At 43.7% G+C, this 17,500-nt stretch overlaps 1 protein-coding gene across 1 annotated transcript in view; it reads right to left on the minus strand.

The window, feature by feature from the left end:
* Positions 1 to 17,500, minus strand: part of LOC123517821 (ral guanine nucleotide dissociation stimulator-like) — a 40,989-nt gene that overhangs the window by 14,258 nt on the left and 9,231 nt on the right. Inside the window, exon 2 of the mRNA XM_045278333.1 lies at positions 5,773 to 5,805. Coding sequence (XP_045134268.1) covers positions 5,773 to 5,805 — 33 coding nt within the window. The remainder of the gene's footprint in view (positions 1 to 5,772; positions 5,806 to 17,500) is intronic.

The following is a 17,500-nucleotide window of genomic DNA, read 5'->3' on the forward strand; positions in this document are numbered from 1 at the left end:
GCGGCCAGTCAGGCGGTGCAGGGACACTTTCTTGGCACGCCTCTTCCCTACTCACCTTGTAGTTAACACACCCAAACCGCCACCCGCTGATGTGCACCATCTGCTCCTGGCTCTTCCTCAGTCCATTACAACCTCCCGAGCTCGCCTTCAAATTTGTCAGTTTTTCCGAGGCGTTCGTTTTGATCTTCACTTTTATTTTTTATTGTTCAAAGTATTTCTTGGTTGGGTTGTTCGAATATGTCACTACTTTTATTCACGGCTTTTCATTTGTCACTTGTATCTAATGACAACACAATACTAAGTTTGAGTTTGTTCAATGGTATTTATTCCATGACGAAGTGTTGCGTATGTTTCCACTTTTTTTTTAGATGTGTTTGTGGTACACGTTAACTTGCACTGCACGAGTATGTGGTTTGGGAAAGTGTTCAGATGGCTGTGCTTGGTTGTTGAATAATAATCAATTGGAGTCAGTGCATGAGTCTCCGCGACGCCCCTGAGTCACAGCCACACAACCACCGCGTCTGTGATCACTAAGGGATACGTGTGAGTCACTAGTCATGAGCTGCTACACGTTGTGATAGAATGTCCACCTTCACTAACAGCAACTTGTAACATCGAATACTTGTGAGAGTGAGCGCCGCACGAAGAGTCGCCTCACCACCGCGGTACCATCGCCATGCGACTTGCCTCCTGCACGGCCCGCTGTCAACTGAGGGGGAGCAGGGATGGCACTGGCACTGGCCCGCCGCGGGCTAGTTAGGAAGAGCGCGAGGCACCATTCCCACTACCACTGCACTCACTATTCCGTCCATGTTTTGTTATTACCATTCTTTTCTAATTGAACAATAACATGCCAGCAATATAATCAAAGTTTTGCTGCTCATCTAAACATGTAATTACGTGAATGAGAACAGTGCACCAGCGCTCTGAGTCTCCAAAACGTGATGCATTATCCTCCAGTAACTTGTGTATGACGTGTCAGCAGGCTACGTCACGCCAAAGGATGTGACACACACCTTCTGGTGAATGAGAAATGTCGTGTCCTGATGAGGCTACACGTAAACGACTTCCTGTGCTATGGTGGACTTATGATATTTGAAAGAAAAAGGTAAAGGACTAGGATGTATTCTTTGTTCCCACGGTAATAAGATCTTGGTAACTAATACAAGTAGTTCATGAACATGCAATACTTTCATCACCATCATTATCATCATCATCAGCGGCACCACCTCTATTACAACACTGTATCAGCGACGATGAACACGATAACAACAACAACAACAACAACAACAGCAGCAGCAGCAGCAATTCCTCCTCCTCCTCCTCCTACTATTACTACTAATAATAATGATGTGGCTGCTCCTACTATTGGTACTGTTGTTGCTGCCTTTATTACTGATGCAATAAGTACGACTATTGACATAAGAACACAAAGAAAGACAGTACTTGTATAATGTAATACGTATATACACCTATGCCCACCTCTCATATACTTGTCCATAAATATGTCATGAGCTCCAAAGCCACACTGACTACAGTAACAACCTGATTACCGAGTCTACGCCAGTCATCTACCGCCACACATCAGATCAAGATGTCCCAATCACTTCACTAGGAACATCACACTGCCAGGTTTGAACGACTGACTTACAGTCGCCACCTCTTTACTAATCCTACACTGTCTGACTCACCACCACACTTATTCTGGGCAGCAGGAGGTGAGGCAAACGATAACGCTTCTCCAGAAATGCTTCCCAACATACAACAGACTCACCCCTGCCTTCCCTGCCATACACCCTCCCTCACATCCAACACGTCAAACTCCACCCTCCGCCCTCCACATCCCTTATCCACACCCCGCCCATAGCTTTCCTTTTCCCGCCCTAATCGCTTCCATGCATCTGCGCCCCACCTATTAGCTAAGTACTACCTCCCCTTTTTTCACCCCACCTCCCCTTCCTCGTCCCCGCACGCAACGCAGCTACGACCCGCTAACGACTGCGCCCCCTCCCTTCGGTATGTGTGTGTGTGTGTGTGTGTGTGTGTGTGTGTGTGTGTGTGTGTGTGTGTGTGTGTGTGTGTAACAGGCAGGGATGGTGCGATGGTATATAAGAAGGGATTGAATATGTTATCCGACCGGCCCCGCCCCCCAGGAGAGAGAGAGAGAGAGAGAGAGAGAGAGAGAGAGAGAGAGAGAGAGAGAGAGAGAGAGAGAGAGAGAGAGAGAGAGATATGAGGAGGATGGGGAGGGGAGAAGGGGGAAGTATTAAGCACTCAACACTCCCAGCCACTTGACTCAATTACTATGTTAACAAAGGAGGAGGAGGGAGAGAGGAAGGAGGAAGAGGAAGAAGAGGAGGGATGGGATAAGAGGGAGGGAGTGGGGTAAGAGGAAGGAAGGAAACAATATTATGATGAGATGGAAATTATGGACAAAATCTCTCTCTCTGTCTCTCTCTCTCTCTCTCTTTGTCGGTGCTTATGTACTTTGCCTTCAGGGGTTCAGATGAGACAAGGAGGGCAAGGGAGGGAAAAGGATACGCCTTACAACTGTCGCAACTTTCACCAGCTCCTCCTCCTCCTGCTGCTGCTGCTCCTCTCAGTGCCCCCCCCCCACTAGAAACACTACATAAGTCGCTACTTGAATATTACTTAAACGTGCTACAACTAACTAAAGATTGCTGTTATTTTTACTATATGCTATTCTTGATACGTTTTTGTTTTGCTACTGCTGTTGTTGATGGCGTTTCGATTACTGCTGCGACTACTATCACTATTACTACAACAACATCAATGAAAACAGTAACATCTACTACTACTACTACTACTACTACTACTACTACTACTACTACTTCTACTACTACTACGACGCATAACTAAACAAAACCGATAACACAAAGTACGCATGAGTCAATATTGCGTCACATGAACCACAACACGCACAGAACAAGTACGCATGTTTTGGAAAGGGATGCAAAACAGTTGGGTACATTACTCACAGCTGTGACACTGCTCCTCCTCATCTGCTTTGTTAATTCGTCACTGTAAACTAATGTCTTTTGATGACGAAAGAGGATATAATTGTATGTTTGCCTTCCTTATCTATCTCGTTTCTCCACCTTGTTTTTTCGACTGTAACTTCTTTCCTTCGCGCCATTGCATGCTTGCCACAGTATATAGATCTATTCAGTTTATTTTTTCTGCTTAAACTCTAGTCCACACTCTTACACTCCCGGTCTCGGATTTTCAAACTCTACATCTAAATTTGGTCATTTGCATCAGACTCTGCAGGAACGTTGCTCTGGTTTCCAAGAGCATGTTCATGCACTGCTCATTGAAGAACCCCGCTATTGCTCTCTTTGCCTCGTGAATCAAGTAACTTGCTACTAACTTTTAGCAAAATGTGAATGTTTGTACCTCGACTAGCCCGACTCTCGACTTTCCGTGGACCACAAAGAGTTCACAAAAAATAACCATAAACCTTTGTCCAGTTTTCAGAATGCCGACGGGATACAGACAGTCATATTTTGCTATTCTATTCACGCAAATCTCAGTTAAAAAAAGAAAAGAGTATAGTTAAAAACGGATATAATATTCATAATCATGAATTTTCCTGTAGCTGTCTTATGAAACGTCGTGACTAATAGTGCACTCATAGATGGTGCGCTGTAAAAAGGAAGCAACGATGATGTCATAAAATAAACTCACACAAAACGCAGGGAACAAAACATCCTGGGGGGAAAACACAAAAGGAAAACAAGGAAATGGGAAAGGGCGGATGATGGTGGGGAGATGAAGAATAATAATAGGAAGATGAGAATAAAAAATAATAATGTGGAAAAAAGAGAGAAAACAAAGTACCTAAATTTATCGTGGAATGAGCCATTGTTCATCACGCCACACCAGATAACATACAAGTGTGGTGGATGGTTAACAACATTGATAGACCTGTCTCTTTCCTTTTTTTACGTCATTAAGGGAAGAAAGAAAAATAAAACTAAACGTAATGAAAATGTGCAATGGGCCGTATTTTTAAACACATTATCTTCCACCATGGATATTTTCAAAGATCAGAGATAGTGGAGTTCTTATCAGCGCTTATTTTCCCTCTCTCCCTTTCTCTTTTCTCTCTGATGATGGTGAGTCCTTGTTAAGCTGTTACAAAAATCACACAACCACATTTGAAAACACTATAAACGTACAAACAACTACTGCAGGCTGTTCAATATGAGATAAAGAAGATGATACGTACAAAATTACGGTTTCGTTTTGTTAAAGAAAACCGTCGAGTGTCCTGCGCGGTGCCTGAGGGACGTGACTCACTGAATGTAAGATCTTTGCAGAGAACGTGTGGCGGTGAACGTTTCCATAGTCCATCAAGCAGTGACATGGAACTGCATGAGTTCATTTCCACTTTCAAGGACATCATAAACGAACGTCCAATATCAATGCCATGGACAACACATTACGTAAACAAGTAAACAAAGAAACGCGTCTGAAACATTGCAGGTTGAAAAAAAAGGTGAAAATAGATGCGTTTTTTAATTCAAGAAGTTAATCCGGACATGATATAGCAATGCGTTCTATTCCCTTCCCATTTTGACAAATACACACATGAACATTACTTTATTTATTTACTTATTACTCTATTTTACTTTTTTTGTCTCCGTGCCTGACTGGTCTTTAATACAATGTTGTAAGCGTGTGTGGTCGATTAGAGTCCTTCCCCTTCCTCCCCCTGCCCAGTGGCGCGCCGTGATTTAGGAGACCTGCGTGGGTGTTCCGGTGGGTGAGCCTCGGCGATGTGACGGCTGCCAGATCTCACTGACTACCATCGGTCCGATCAAACACACGACTCTAGCCTGAATGCTAACTGTACTGCCGGCCCTCTAAGGTGTGTGTGTGTGTGTGTGTGTGTGTGTGTGTGTGTGTGTGTAAGAGGGTAACTCGCATCATAAGTCTCATGCGATTGCTAACCATGCACTGCTCCTTAAGAGATTTGTAAGCACACACACACACACACACACACACACGATAACAGTTCCCTAAACACCACACATTTACGTGATCGGCATACAAGTCTGCCATCATTGTAACTAATCTCAGCTTGATGGACATGGAGCGCGGGCCGTTCGTTGACCAAAACATCTGTAATCACTAACGGTATTCAGGCAAGCTACACCAGTTACAGACAGAGCAAGGAAAAAAAAAAAAACATGTACGAGAATGAATATCATAGGGACATGAATACATAAATGGTACCGGAAAGTCTCAGGGAAATATGTGGCAAATTTTTAACAAAGAAAATGACTCAAATATAACAATGGAAAGTATTTAAGTCGTTGGATTAGGTCCGGAAAACTTGATCTTTTTCACTCTTATGTCCGTTCTTTGTCAACATTCACAGTATTAGAAAGAGAGAAGCAAAAGTTAGCATGAACATGAACATGACACACACACACACACACACACACACACACACACACACACACACACACACACACACACACACACGAGATCAAATAAACAGATAATTTGGTTTTTTTTTAATAATCATAAGCTTCACAACTATCTAAAACATGTAATATATGTATAAAAAAAAAAAAAAAAAAAAAAAAAAAAAAGTGACCCCCATGATTATGACTTCAAAATAGTATCCTAAAATACACATAAGAAAAATATACATATTTTTTCTTGTTTTCCTTCATATACATACGTACACTACAGCACCATTACCCGAGACGCCAGCAGGACCAACAACTGTATACTTACTTGGCCGCTCCAAGACGAAAGTTTAACACTCACCTGTGGAAGAGATAATGAGATCGTTAATATCATAGAGCCACAACACAACAGAGAACAGGTCCAATGATGATGAGAGATGTAATTGAATCGAGGGTGAGAGACGTGTAACAATAAAAGATATGGACAGTATTAATAAAAGAGCTAATTGAGGTATCAGTATTATAAATCTGGGATGAATGGGATAAATACTGGTTGAGAGAGAGAGAGAGAGAGAGAGAGAGAGAGAGAGAGAGAGAGAGAGAGAGAGAGAGAGAGAGAGAGAGAGAGAGAGAGAGAGACTACCTACCACTTTTTGTCACGTAAGTTCAGCAACATGAATTATTTACACAGGAGCAATTAACACCATTCGTATTACTCGTTCGCTAATCAACATCACTTAATGACAGTGTTGCGTCACATTGAATGCGGCATGCAAGAATTAACTGACATATGACGCAACAATAGACGTCCTTGGAGTGGCGGTAAAAATATAGCATTATCTTGCATACCCTCAACTAACACACACACACACACACACACACAAACACTGACAGGACACGATGCCATTCTGAGAACACAACACACTGCACCGGAAGCTCTCCTACTCTGCACCCACCACTATCAACACGCCACCATTCATAGGCTACACAGGGGCAGCCACCACTACACATGCTTCCCCGGGGCCTGTACGTGCTCTGAGCTGCACAACGCTCCACAATACTCCAGGGATCGCCGCCTCAAAACTGGACGTGCATAGTGCATATCCTTGACTATTTACATCAAGCTGTATAGAAGTAGATGTTCCTGTGGGGTGCCAAGGATGCTTTCGTGACTCTAGTGTTAGTTGACCTTTTCCTTAACCCGAAGTTGGTTCCATGATATTTCTAGCTGTTATTGTAGGATAGTGATGATGATTGTTGGTCATGAAGGGATCGTAGTGTAGTAATCCAACACAATTGCATCTTATTTACCTACTGTGAATAATTGAATGCGTGATTTGGCTATAGTTTGGAAGCTGGTTGAAGTGCTGACTGGGTGAGCATAGACTTTACATAATCAGAGAGAGAGAGAGAGAGAGAGAGAGAGAGAGAGAGAGAGAGAGAGAGAGAGAGAGAGAGAGAGAGAGAGAGAGAGAGAGAGAGAGAGAGAGAGACCCAATGAAAACCTGTCTTATCACGTGGCCTTTTAACCCTTATAAGCCCACATCGTTCTAAGACACAGGCCCATAATACCTGTTCTGGCCGCCTCCTGATAGCGCCCTTGTACTGGAGAAGAATAACCATAGCGACGCCTGAGTATGAGTGTCCCTCCTCGCCGGTGGTGAAGCTGACACTGACTGATTGACATCCCGACCAGGTATTTGAGAGGGTGAGTGACAACAGCCACCTATCACCTCGCTATCAGACACAGGGATAACACTCACCTGGGATGCTTGCTTCACCCACAACAATGAACTGGCGATATTTATCCTTTTTTATCTCTCTCTCTCTCTCCTTCATATATTACTATGTTAACAAAGGAGGAGAATGGAGAGCGGAAGGAGACAGAGGAGGAGCACGAGGATCAGAAAGGATGGAGAGGAGAGAGGGAGCGGAGAGAGGAAGGAAGGAAACAATATTATGATGAGAATTAAATTAAGGGCAAACTAAATATTTCTCTCTCTCTCTCTCTCTCTCTCATGATGATGGTGGTGATAACAGGCTATCTTTATACCAAGGCAAATCCCACGCGAGGGTTTCACAAGCCAGAGGACCGGGGTTCGATTCCCCGGCCGGGTGGAGATATTTGGGTGTGTCTCCTTTCACGTGTAGCCCCTGTTCACCTAGCAGTGAGTAGGTACGGGATGTAAATCGAGGAGTTGTGACCTTGTTGTCCCGGTGTGTGGTGTGTGCCTGGTCTCAGGCCTATCCGAAGATCGGAAATAATGAGCTCTGAGCTCGTTCCGTAGGGTAACGTCTGGCTGTCTCGTCAGAGACTGCAGCAGATCAAACAGTGATAGCCATGAACATTTTCAATACTAATCTTACGCCATCTATATTCATCACTGCATGTATAATAATAACACTGATATCATAATCATGACGGATTTCACATTTCCATGTGAAAAATGAAACGTGCAAAAAAAAAAAAAAAAAAAAAAAAAAAAAAAAAAAAAAAAAAAGAACAATATATTTTTTTCTTTAATGTTTTATTACACACTACTATTACTTCATCTTTTTTACGTATTCAATTCTTTATTTTTTTTAAAGATAAATGTGTATTGCTTGCTTATGTGATTATTTATTTTACCTTGTTTGCATTTTTTTGTTTACATAAGCGAACATAATGCGTATTTGCTGTATCTAATTGTGATTACCTATGTAACAATAACAACAACAACAACACTACTACTACTACTACTATTACCACAGTACTAATAAAGATGATGATAGCATTAATAATAGCAGTATAATAATAGCAAAAACAACAACAAAAATAGTTATATATAATAAAATGATGAAGATAGCAGCGATAACACCCCCAATCTGCCCCACCATGAGCCGTCGACGAGGGCCAGCTGGCGGGGAGGGACGGGAGGGGCTTCCGCCGAATGCAGCGCCACTGTTGCGAGGCACAAGACAATCCGTGCGCTAGACTCTGAGTTGCTCGGTGCAGTGCTTGACAAACAGATCCTGACCGCAGAGGGACACGTGCCTGGGATAGACTGGCACAGTGTCACCCCGCTGATAACGCCGCCACTGATAATCCTCGCCATAAACAGGACAACAATCATTACCCTAAGCTGCCAAACAGATGTGAATAACTTCCAACCGCGATAAGTTCACTGGAATTTCCCGAGAGGCGTGTGGCGCTAATTCAGACACGGCGTAGTATATCCGTACAAACCAAAGACAACTACTGACTGATTATGTCCCGTCTGTGGTTTCCTTACTTCATTATCCAATAGATATATAAGCCTAACCGACTGTCCTTGCCTCGCTGCAGCGTATATACCGTGACACGAGGCAGTACAGTCTCGGGTCATAAGTCGAGTAACCTTCAACAGTTATGTGTGCTTAGTGCTTTTCCCCTCACTTTTTTTTATACAAGAGGGGAAACTGGCCAAGGGCAACAAAAGAATAAAAGAAAAAGGCCCACTTGATTGCCAGTTCCCTTAAAGATTAAGAGTTAGGCAAAAAAAAATTGGGACAAATGACTTGAAAGCCCCCTCTTTAAAGAAGTCAAGTCGTGGGAAGATGAAAATACAGAAGCAAGCAGGGAGTTCCAGAGTTTACCAGAGAAAGGTATGAATGATTGAGAGTACTGGTTAACTCTTGTATTAGAGAGTTGGACAGAATAGGGATGAGAGGAAGAAGAAAACCTGTAGCGAGGTCGCAGAAAAAGGGGAGACATGTAATTAACAAGATCTAAAGAGCAATTAGCATGAAAAAAGCAATAAAAGAGCAAGAGATGCAACATTTCGGCGGTGAGAAAGAGGCTGAAGACAGTCAGTCGGAAGTTGATGAGACAAAAAGTTTTTGATTCCACCCTATCTAACAAAACTGTGTGAGTGGAACCCCAAAACATGCGAAAAGTACTCCATACAAGGACGGATAAGGCCCTTGTACAGAGTTAGCAGTTAGAGTGTCGAGCAAAACTGGCGGAGACGCCTCAGAATGACTAACTTCATACAAGCTGTTTTAGCAAGAGATGAGATGTGAAGTTTCCAGTTTGTAAGTCCCTTGATCTGACGATACTGTCAACACATCACAGATCAGCAGAACACTCAGACTAAAAGAGACACGTTAAACACATCGAGAATGAGTATGGCAGGTAACATGACTTGGCTATAGCTATGCTGCTGCTGCTGCTGCTGCTCATCCTCCTCCTCCTCCTCCTCCTCCTCCTCCTCCTCCTACTACTACTACTACTACTACAACTAATAAAACTATTAATTCTTATGGAAGATTGTGACCTACGAAACAAGGAAGTAGGAAAAGAGACCCAGTGAGGTGGCAGCCACAGTAGCGAAAAGCCAAATGGATAATTCAAAGTTGGACGATAAATGTCTTTAAACCTCTTACTACTGCTGCCACTACCCGTACACTTATCACACCGTCTTTAATTAGCCTCACTCTCACAGCTCCAGTGCTCCAAACACTCACCTCATCCGTAGTGAGCCTCATCTTGACAACAGATTCTCGCCTCTGACCAGTGGGGGCTTCTTGGCGGAGTCCATGGTGCCCTGCGGCCGACCCGGCTCAGGGCAGGCCAGGTGAGGCGAGAAGGATCAGGAGGAAAACACCGTGGCCTCACTTTCTCCTTGGCCTTGCGTATTGATTCCTTCACGGACGACTTTGTTTGCTACGCGGAAGAATATAACGTGATAACGAGAGAGAGAGAGAAAGAGAGAGAGAGAGAGAGAGAGAGAGAGAGAGAGAGAGAGAGAGAGAGAGAGAGAGAGAGAGAGAGAGAGAGAGAGAGAGAGAGAGAGAGAGATTCAAAATGCGCAGCAATGTACGAAAATATATAATACGCAATAAGTACACCGCGTACTGTGTGTGTGTGTGTGTGTGTGTGTGTGTGTGTGTGTGTGTGTGTGTGTGTGTGTGCGCGCTTACTGTACCCATGATATACAAAAAGAACTACACCCTCTCCTCTCCTCCCACATCCATTCACAGCCCACCACCATCACAATACAACAAACATCAAAACAACAACACAAAGAGGCGCCAACACCAACAAGACACTTGGCTATCGTGTTACACAGTCTGTCGATAATGGGTTCAGATAACGCTAGTCAACAACACTAAACTCACCACCTGACCCCTCGCCACTGGTCCTCATCGTGTCACTTATTCCAACGCTACTCTATTCCGTGAGATGAGCGACCATATACTAAACACTTCATGGTCCGCATCTCCACAATTTCATAAGGCTCCTGATCTAGCGACAAGTTTTCAAGGGTGTTTTTTTAATGGTTGCAGTGACATTAAAGTTACTAGTACATTATTTACAGGAGAAACACCCTTAGAAACCCATGCTCATCACCTCTGTGTCCCTTGAAAATAGTCACGGTGAGAGAACTGAGTGTTTCAGAATACGGACCTCATTTCTGGTGTGACTGAGAAGACGGTGGAGGCAAGACGGCGTTCCTTCACTCGCTCAACTGTTTAGTTACGTGACAGTCCCAAGTGAGGTTAAATTAAGATGTTGCCTTGTGCTAAACGGGTCAAAAGGACACTCTCTCTCTCTCTCTCTCTCTCTCTCTCTCTCTCTCTCTCCAAAACATAAACAACTTTTCTGCTTTCTTCACAAGATTATTTTTCTGCCTCCATCACCCCCGTTCTATCTCTCTCTCTCTCTCTCTCTCTCTCTCTCTCTCTCTCTCTCTCTCTCTGCTAATCATATGAATGTGCAGATTGCAAAACCCACACAACGTAATGCTTAACAAAATACTGGTACTACCATTTTCATCCACAGTAAAGATAAGACCATGTGTAATTCAGTTTGGGATATCAAATGACACGTGGCCGAGAACTGTAGGGAGTGTGTTGGCTTTACTAGAGTAGGGGAGCACTGTATGAGGGTGGGCAATGTCAGAAAGGGGGTTAAAGCGATCACTCTCTCTCTCTCTCTCTCTCTCTCTCTCTCTCTCTCTCTCTCTCTCTCTGTTAAAAAGATGGGTGGAGTGCACATCAGCTTCTTTCCTTCTTAATGAAAACCCTGCCCTTTAACAATTCGTGACGCCGGTAACGTGACAATTCTGGTGGTGGTGGTGGTGGTGGTGCTGAAGTTACGTATATACAGCTGAGGTGAGGTGGCATCCAGTAAAAAGAAGTCGACCGCGATTCCTTCTAAGTGTATCAACTCCAACCCACACGAACCACATCAGTAAGTGGCACATACTTTTTTTTTTTTTAGCACACACACACACACACACACAGAGCAAACACCAGGCAGGAGAGAGTAGCACAGTTTCCGGCTACGCGAGAGAAAACTGCTCAGACAAGCTGTTGGTGGTGGTGGTCTCTCTGTCGCCCCCTCTTATAGGAAGTGTTATGTTAGCGTGTGCTGTTCATAGTGTTTCTTGAGTTTGGTAGGAGAGAGAGAGAGAGAGAGAGAGAGAGAGAGAGAGAGAGAGAGAGAGAGAGAGAGAGAGAGAGAGAGAGAGAGAGAGAGAGAGAGAGAGAGAGAGAGAGAGAGAGAGAGAGAGAGAGAGAGAGAGGATGGGAGATAGCAGGAAAGAAAAGAAAGGCGCAAATCTCTCTCTGTCTCTCTCTCTCTCTTACGGGAACACTTTCACCTCTGCTCTCACCACCACCACCACCACCGCTGCCTCTGACAAATCGTGCATCCCCAACCTCGCACTTTCTACATCAGCGGTAATCCCACACCACCAGTAATAACACCACTACCACCACCATCAACACCATCAGCAACTCCCTTTCTCAGCAACCCATGTAATTGCACCTGACTTTACTACTACTACTACTACTATTACTACTACTACTACTGCTGCTGCTGGTATCATACGGTACACACTTTTAATTGCAAACTTTCACAATGCTAACACCATCAACAGCAGCCATAAAGTGACGCAAGTGAGAGAGAGAGAGAGAGAGAGAGAGAGAGAGAGAGAGAGAGAGAGAGAGAGAGAGAGAGAGAGAGAGAGAGAGAGAGAGAGAGATGAGAGGCTCAGACAAGAAAATTAAAGTTTATTAAGAACGTATTTGTTTTGGAGAGAGAGAGAGAGAGAGAGAGAGAGAGAGAGAGAGAGAGAGAGAGAGAGAGAGAGAGAGATAACTTCCGCCCTATTACAACCATTAGGCGTTCCTGAATGAGCAGCCACACACACACACACACACACACACACAGGAGAGAGGGAAGGCGGAGAAAGCATTTTAGTGTTGGGAGATGAGTGGAGAGGCTGCGGAAGGAAGAGTTGGTGTGGGAAAGGCGACTCAGGAGATTAACCTATCCACTTATCATCACTCTCTCTCTCTCTCTCTCTCTCTCTCTCTCTCTCTCTCTCTCTGTCTCTCTCTCTCTTAAACGTCAGCGCCTTCTCCTTTCTTTCTTCAATAACAAACGAAAAATTTCCTACTTTCGATATCCAAATTCTTGCTTAACATTCTCCTTACACTTCCTTTACACACACACACACACACACACACACACACACACACACACACACACACACACACACACAGGAAGCTGCAATTACGTCAAGCCAGGTCCCAGTAGCAATAGTTAGGCTAGGCAAGAGATCGGTCTTTCAGTCTTTGTTGCGTGCAGGGAAAAAGGGGAGGGGAGATAGGCCGGGGGGGGGGAGACATGGAGAAATGGAGGGAGGGAGGGAGGGAGGCACTACAGTCACGGTGTGTGGAAGGATAAAGTCACGCACGCTGGCGGGGAGGAAGGGAGGACGTCCGGCGTTATGTACACATACAGTACGATATGTTGACTTCGAAACGTGTTCTTCCCTGCCTACCTGACGTACGATACAGGTTAGGTGCTCATCCGCCCCGCCTTCTTCCCCTCCTCCCTTTCTGCCTGCCTGTCTCGCTTATTTCAAGGTTTTGCTGCCACATACGGACTCTTCCTTAAGGCCACTGAGGCAATTAGTGGCGCTCTCAAGGATGCTTTGCCCGTTAATGTGTTAAACTATCACTTTATATAAAAACACCCTTGAAAACCTGGATCAATTCTGCTGCAGCCTGGTTGAAAACAAAATATACGCGAAGGAATGCTCACGTATACGATCGTAAAGGCAAAGGATTGTGGGAAGTCTTTGTGAGGTGTTACGCGTATTTGTTGAAGGTGAAGTGAGGTGGCGAGAGCTTTTTAGATCATAGTTGTCACTGTCATCGTCTTTCCACGTACACGTAGTCATGATACACACACACACACACACACACACACACACACACACACACACACACACACAGAGAGAGAGAGAGAGAGAGAGAGAGAGAGAGAGAGAGAGAGAGAGAGAGAGAGAGAGAGAGAGAGAGAGAGAGAGAGAGAGAGAGAGAGAGATTCTGAGCAAGCTTCACATGATACACAGAAAGGCTGAGATATACAAGCACACCGAATGTTTCTTGCCACACGTAACACACACACACACACACACACACACACACACACACACACACACACACACACACACACACACACACACACTACGAACAGTGAACAGTAAGGAGACGGTTTACACAGGCACTTCACCGTAAACTTCTTCCGTGAACTTCGCCATGCTACTGTTCACGGTGGCATAACATGAAGCCGAGGCCCTAATTAATGGAACACTCCGCTGCCTCTCATCTCTTCCACTCCTCCTGTTTCGCGTAGCCCTCCTTGCTTCGTGCTGTGTCCGTAAGAAGATGACACTGCACTGCTCAAATCCGTTAATGTGTGTTTTATTGCTAAGTATTCAGAAAGCACAGTAGTAGTAGTAGTAGTAGTAGTAGTAGTAGTAGAAGAAGAAGAAGAAGAAGAAGAAGAAGAAGAAGAAGAAGAAGAAGAAGAAGAAGAAGAAGAAGAAGAAGAAGAAAAGAAGAAAAAGAAGAACAAGAAGAACAAGAAGAAGAAGAAGAAGAACAACAACAACAACAACAACAACAACAACAACAACAACAACAACAGTAATAGTAGTAGAAATGTTTAGTCGAGTTCTCAAAAGTGGTTTACCTGTTAATAATGAAGAAATGTTGTTAATCTAGCATTCAGAAAGAGGATGCAGAATAGTAGAAGTAGTAGTAGTAGTAGTAGTAGTAGTAGTAGTAGTAGTAGTAGTAGTAGTAGTAGTAGTAGTAGTAGTAGTAGTAGTAGTAAAAAAATGAAAGTCATGTTCTCATGAGTGTTTCATCTGTTAATAATGTAGAATTGTTGTTAATTTGTCACTATAGCCGTTGAAACACTCTTAACCCCTTCAGTACTGGGATACATTTTTACCATGAGGTTTGTGAACGTTTAGACCTTCTTATTGACATTAGGAAGGGTCTATGATGGACAGAAGATGAATGACCAGTCTTCACTATTTTAATCCCCACATGAGTTTCTGAAGGTGTATAGAATCACCAAATAGTAACCACAATGAATATGGAAACGTGTAAAAACTCTTTGTCATTTCAACTCCAGCCTATTGAAAGCAGAGGAGTTGTGGCGTAGAAACGTTTGAGATTACGGTCCCATTATGAGAGAGAGAGAGAGAGAGAGAGAGAGAGAGAGAGAGAGAGAGAGAGAGAGAGAGAGAGAGAGAGAGAGAGAGAGAGAGAGAGAGAGAGAGAGAGAGAGAGAGAGAGAGAGAGAGAGAGGTGGATTATCAAGGAGTATACGGGTAGAAATATATATTGGCCAACTTTTTACAAATTTCCTTCGATAAAAAAACAACTTTGGCGAGCAGTATTGAGCGGCCCCCTTACCCCCAACTCTCTCTCTTCTCTCTTGGCCATCACTTCATTCTCACCTTTCCTGACAAATAAATCTAGTTTTCCCTTCCTCCTCCTCCTGTTTCTCCTGTTATTATTCTATTCTTCCTGCCTCTCTTAATAGCTTCCCCTCCTCCTCTTCCTGACCCACAACTCCTGCTCCTTCTCATCCCCTTCCTGTGTCTCTAGGCCGCTCCCACGCCCCGCACCCCCAGGCACCGGATAGTCGGGTCACGCATTCACTTGATTCTGCCTCTTTCTCTCCACATAGGCTCGCTAACTCCTGCGGCGGCTCCAGGCGGTGGCAAAAGTTTACTATTATAACCGAAAGGTGGAATGTTAATTAGTGGGAATTGGATTTTTCTTTTTCGTCTCTCTCTCTCTCTCTCTCTCTCTCTCTCTCTCTCTCTCTCTCTCTCTCTCTAGTCCGAGAAACAGTTACTTCTCTTGTACAACTTGCGTAGGCCTAAAGAGCAGCCAATTAGTGAGCTAGATGAGCGGTATACACACACACACACACACACACACACACACACACACACACACACACACACACACACACACACACACACGTTAATATTACGGTATTGCTGTTATACTACTACCACTACTACTACTACTACTACTACTACTACTACTACTACTACTACTGCTACTACTACTACTACTACTACTACTGCTACTACTACAACTTCAACTGCTACCACACTACAATTGTCATAATTCTCCTCTCTACTAGTATTATTCTGCTTTCCTACTCTTCCTACTCCTCTTCTTCCTCTACTAACACCACCACCACCACCACCACTACCAGCTACCATCACTTTCTTCGTTTATTTATTCTTTTTTTTCATCTATAAAACGTCAATTCCCAGACATCTAAATCGTCAGCGTTAATTCTCAGCACCCTCGTCAGTGAACCAGCCGGATGTCCCCACGGTACTACTACGGGGGTGTTGAAAGCCAAGGGGGTCAGTGAGGATGCTACTGTCAACGCGGTGTGAGAATGTGCGGAGGAACTGTTGTATGACGCTGCTGAAGCTTTAATTAACCCTTTATCTAATGCTTCTCTCTCTCTCTCTCTCTCTCTCTCTCTCTTCGTTTTCTCCCATTCAAAGGCTATAACTTTTCTGTTTTCTATTTTGCTAAGCTGTCAATATTTGTAGTGAGTGTAAAAATTAACTTAGTCTTTTTATTTTCTTTCGTGGAGTCATTTTTGTTCTTCCCGTTTAGAACCTATACAAGTTTTCAGACATTTTTGCTCTCGTCAATATTTCTACAGCAAATGAAAAGAAAAATATAGACAAAATCAACATAGTTTTATTACAGGGCTATATTTCCCCCTTTTCAATTAAGAACTACAGCTTTTCAGACACGACTTTTATGTTTAATTCTCGTGAATGTTTTTAGAATGCTAAAAATGAAAAATTTCCGTTTTCTCTTTCGTATCTCCTTGCAAACAATTAATACAACGCTACAAACGTTAAAGAAGGAAGAACAGCGGCATTAGGGTTAAATTAAGATCCACGGGGGTGTTTTCACTGGCGACATCACAAGCTGCATCTCAACGCATACCACCTGTTACTATATGGAAGTAAGGGGAGAAGAGCGAGTGTGTGGCGGCTGATGTGAAGGTTATACATAGGATACCCAACACTTTTAAGGCCTCGATCCTGTCCGCACTAGTTATAACCGATAAGCGTGTGATGATGGTTCAGTAAACACCACCTCCCTTGTCCTTCTTCTCTATTCCTCATCTGTGTGGCGTATACGCATGTAACGTTAGAGTCAATAGTGGATCATCGTAGTGCATCTATTTCTACTGTATTCTGAATTTTCTCCATTCATCTAAGGTACATCTGAAACACTTATTCGCCGTGTTTCTACAACTCAAAACACTAGTTGAAGTTACGCGAGTCTCTTAAGGGTGTTTGTTTATGCTCTTCGTGATATATCAATAAGGTTTCCACATTATTAATAGAAGAAACACTCTTGAGAATCTGGTTTATCATCTCTGTGGTCCTTGAAAATAGTTGTGGTGAGAGAGCAGAGCGTTTTTAAATCTGGGCTTAGGTTCGATGATCCACTAAGCATGTCAGTAACATAGCATTGCAGGGCTATTGTCAGTATAGATAAGAAGAATAAAGATTCAGGGCAAGCACAAGCCACAGCGGGAATAACCAGGATATACTGTTCGGTTTGTCGCCGTGACTGCACGTCGCACGACGAATACCTGTGCCAAAGGACGCGTCGCTTCCCCACCTGTCCACGCCTCCCTACGAAGGTTTCCCAGACTGATACTT

Source organism: Portunus trituberculatus, chromosome 42 (assembly GCF_017591435.1).
Source record: "Portunus trituberculatus isolate SZX2019 chromosome 42, ASM1759143v1, whole genome shotgun sequence".
NCBI classification, from domain to species: domain Eukaryota; kingdom Metazoa; phylum Arthropoda; class Malacostraca; order Decapoda; family Portunidae; genus Portunus; species Portunus trituberculatus.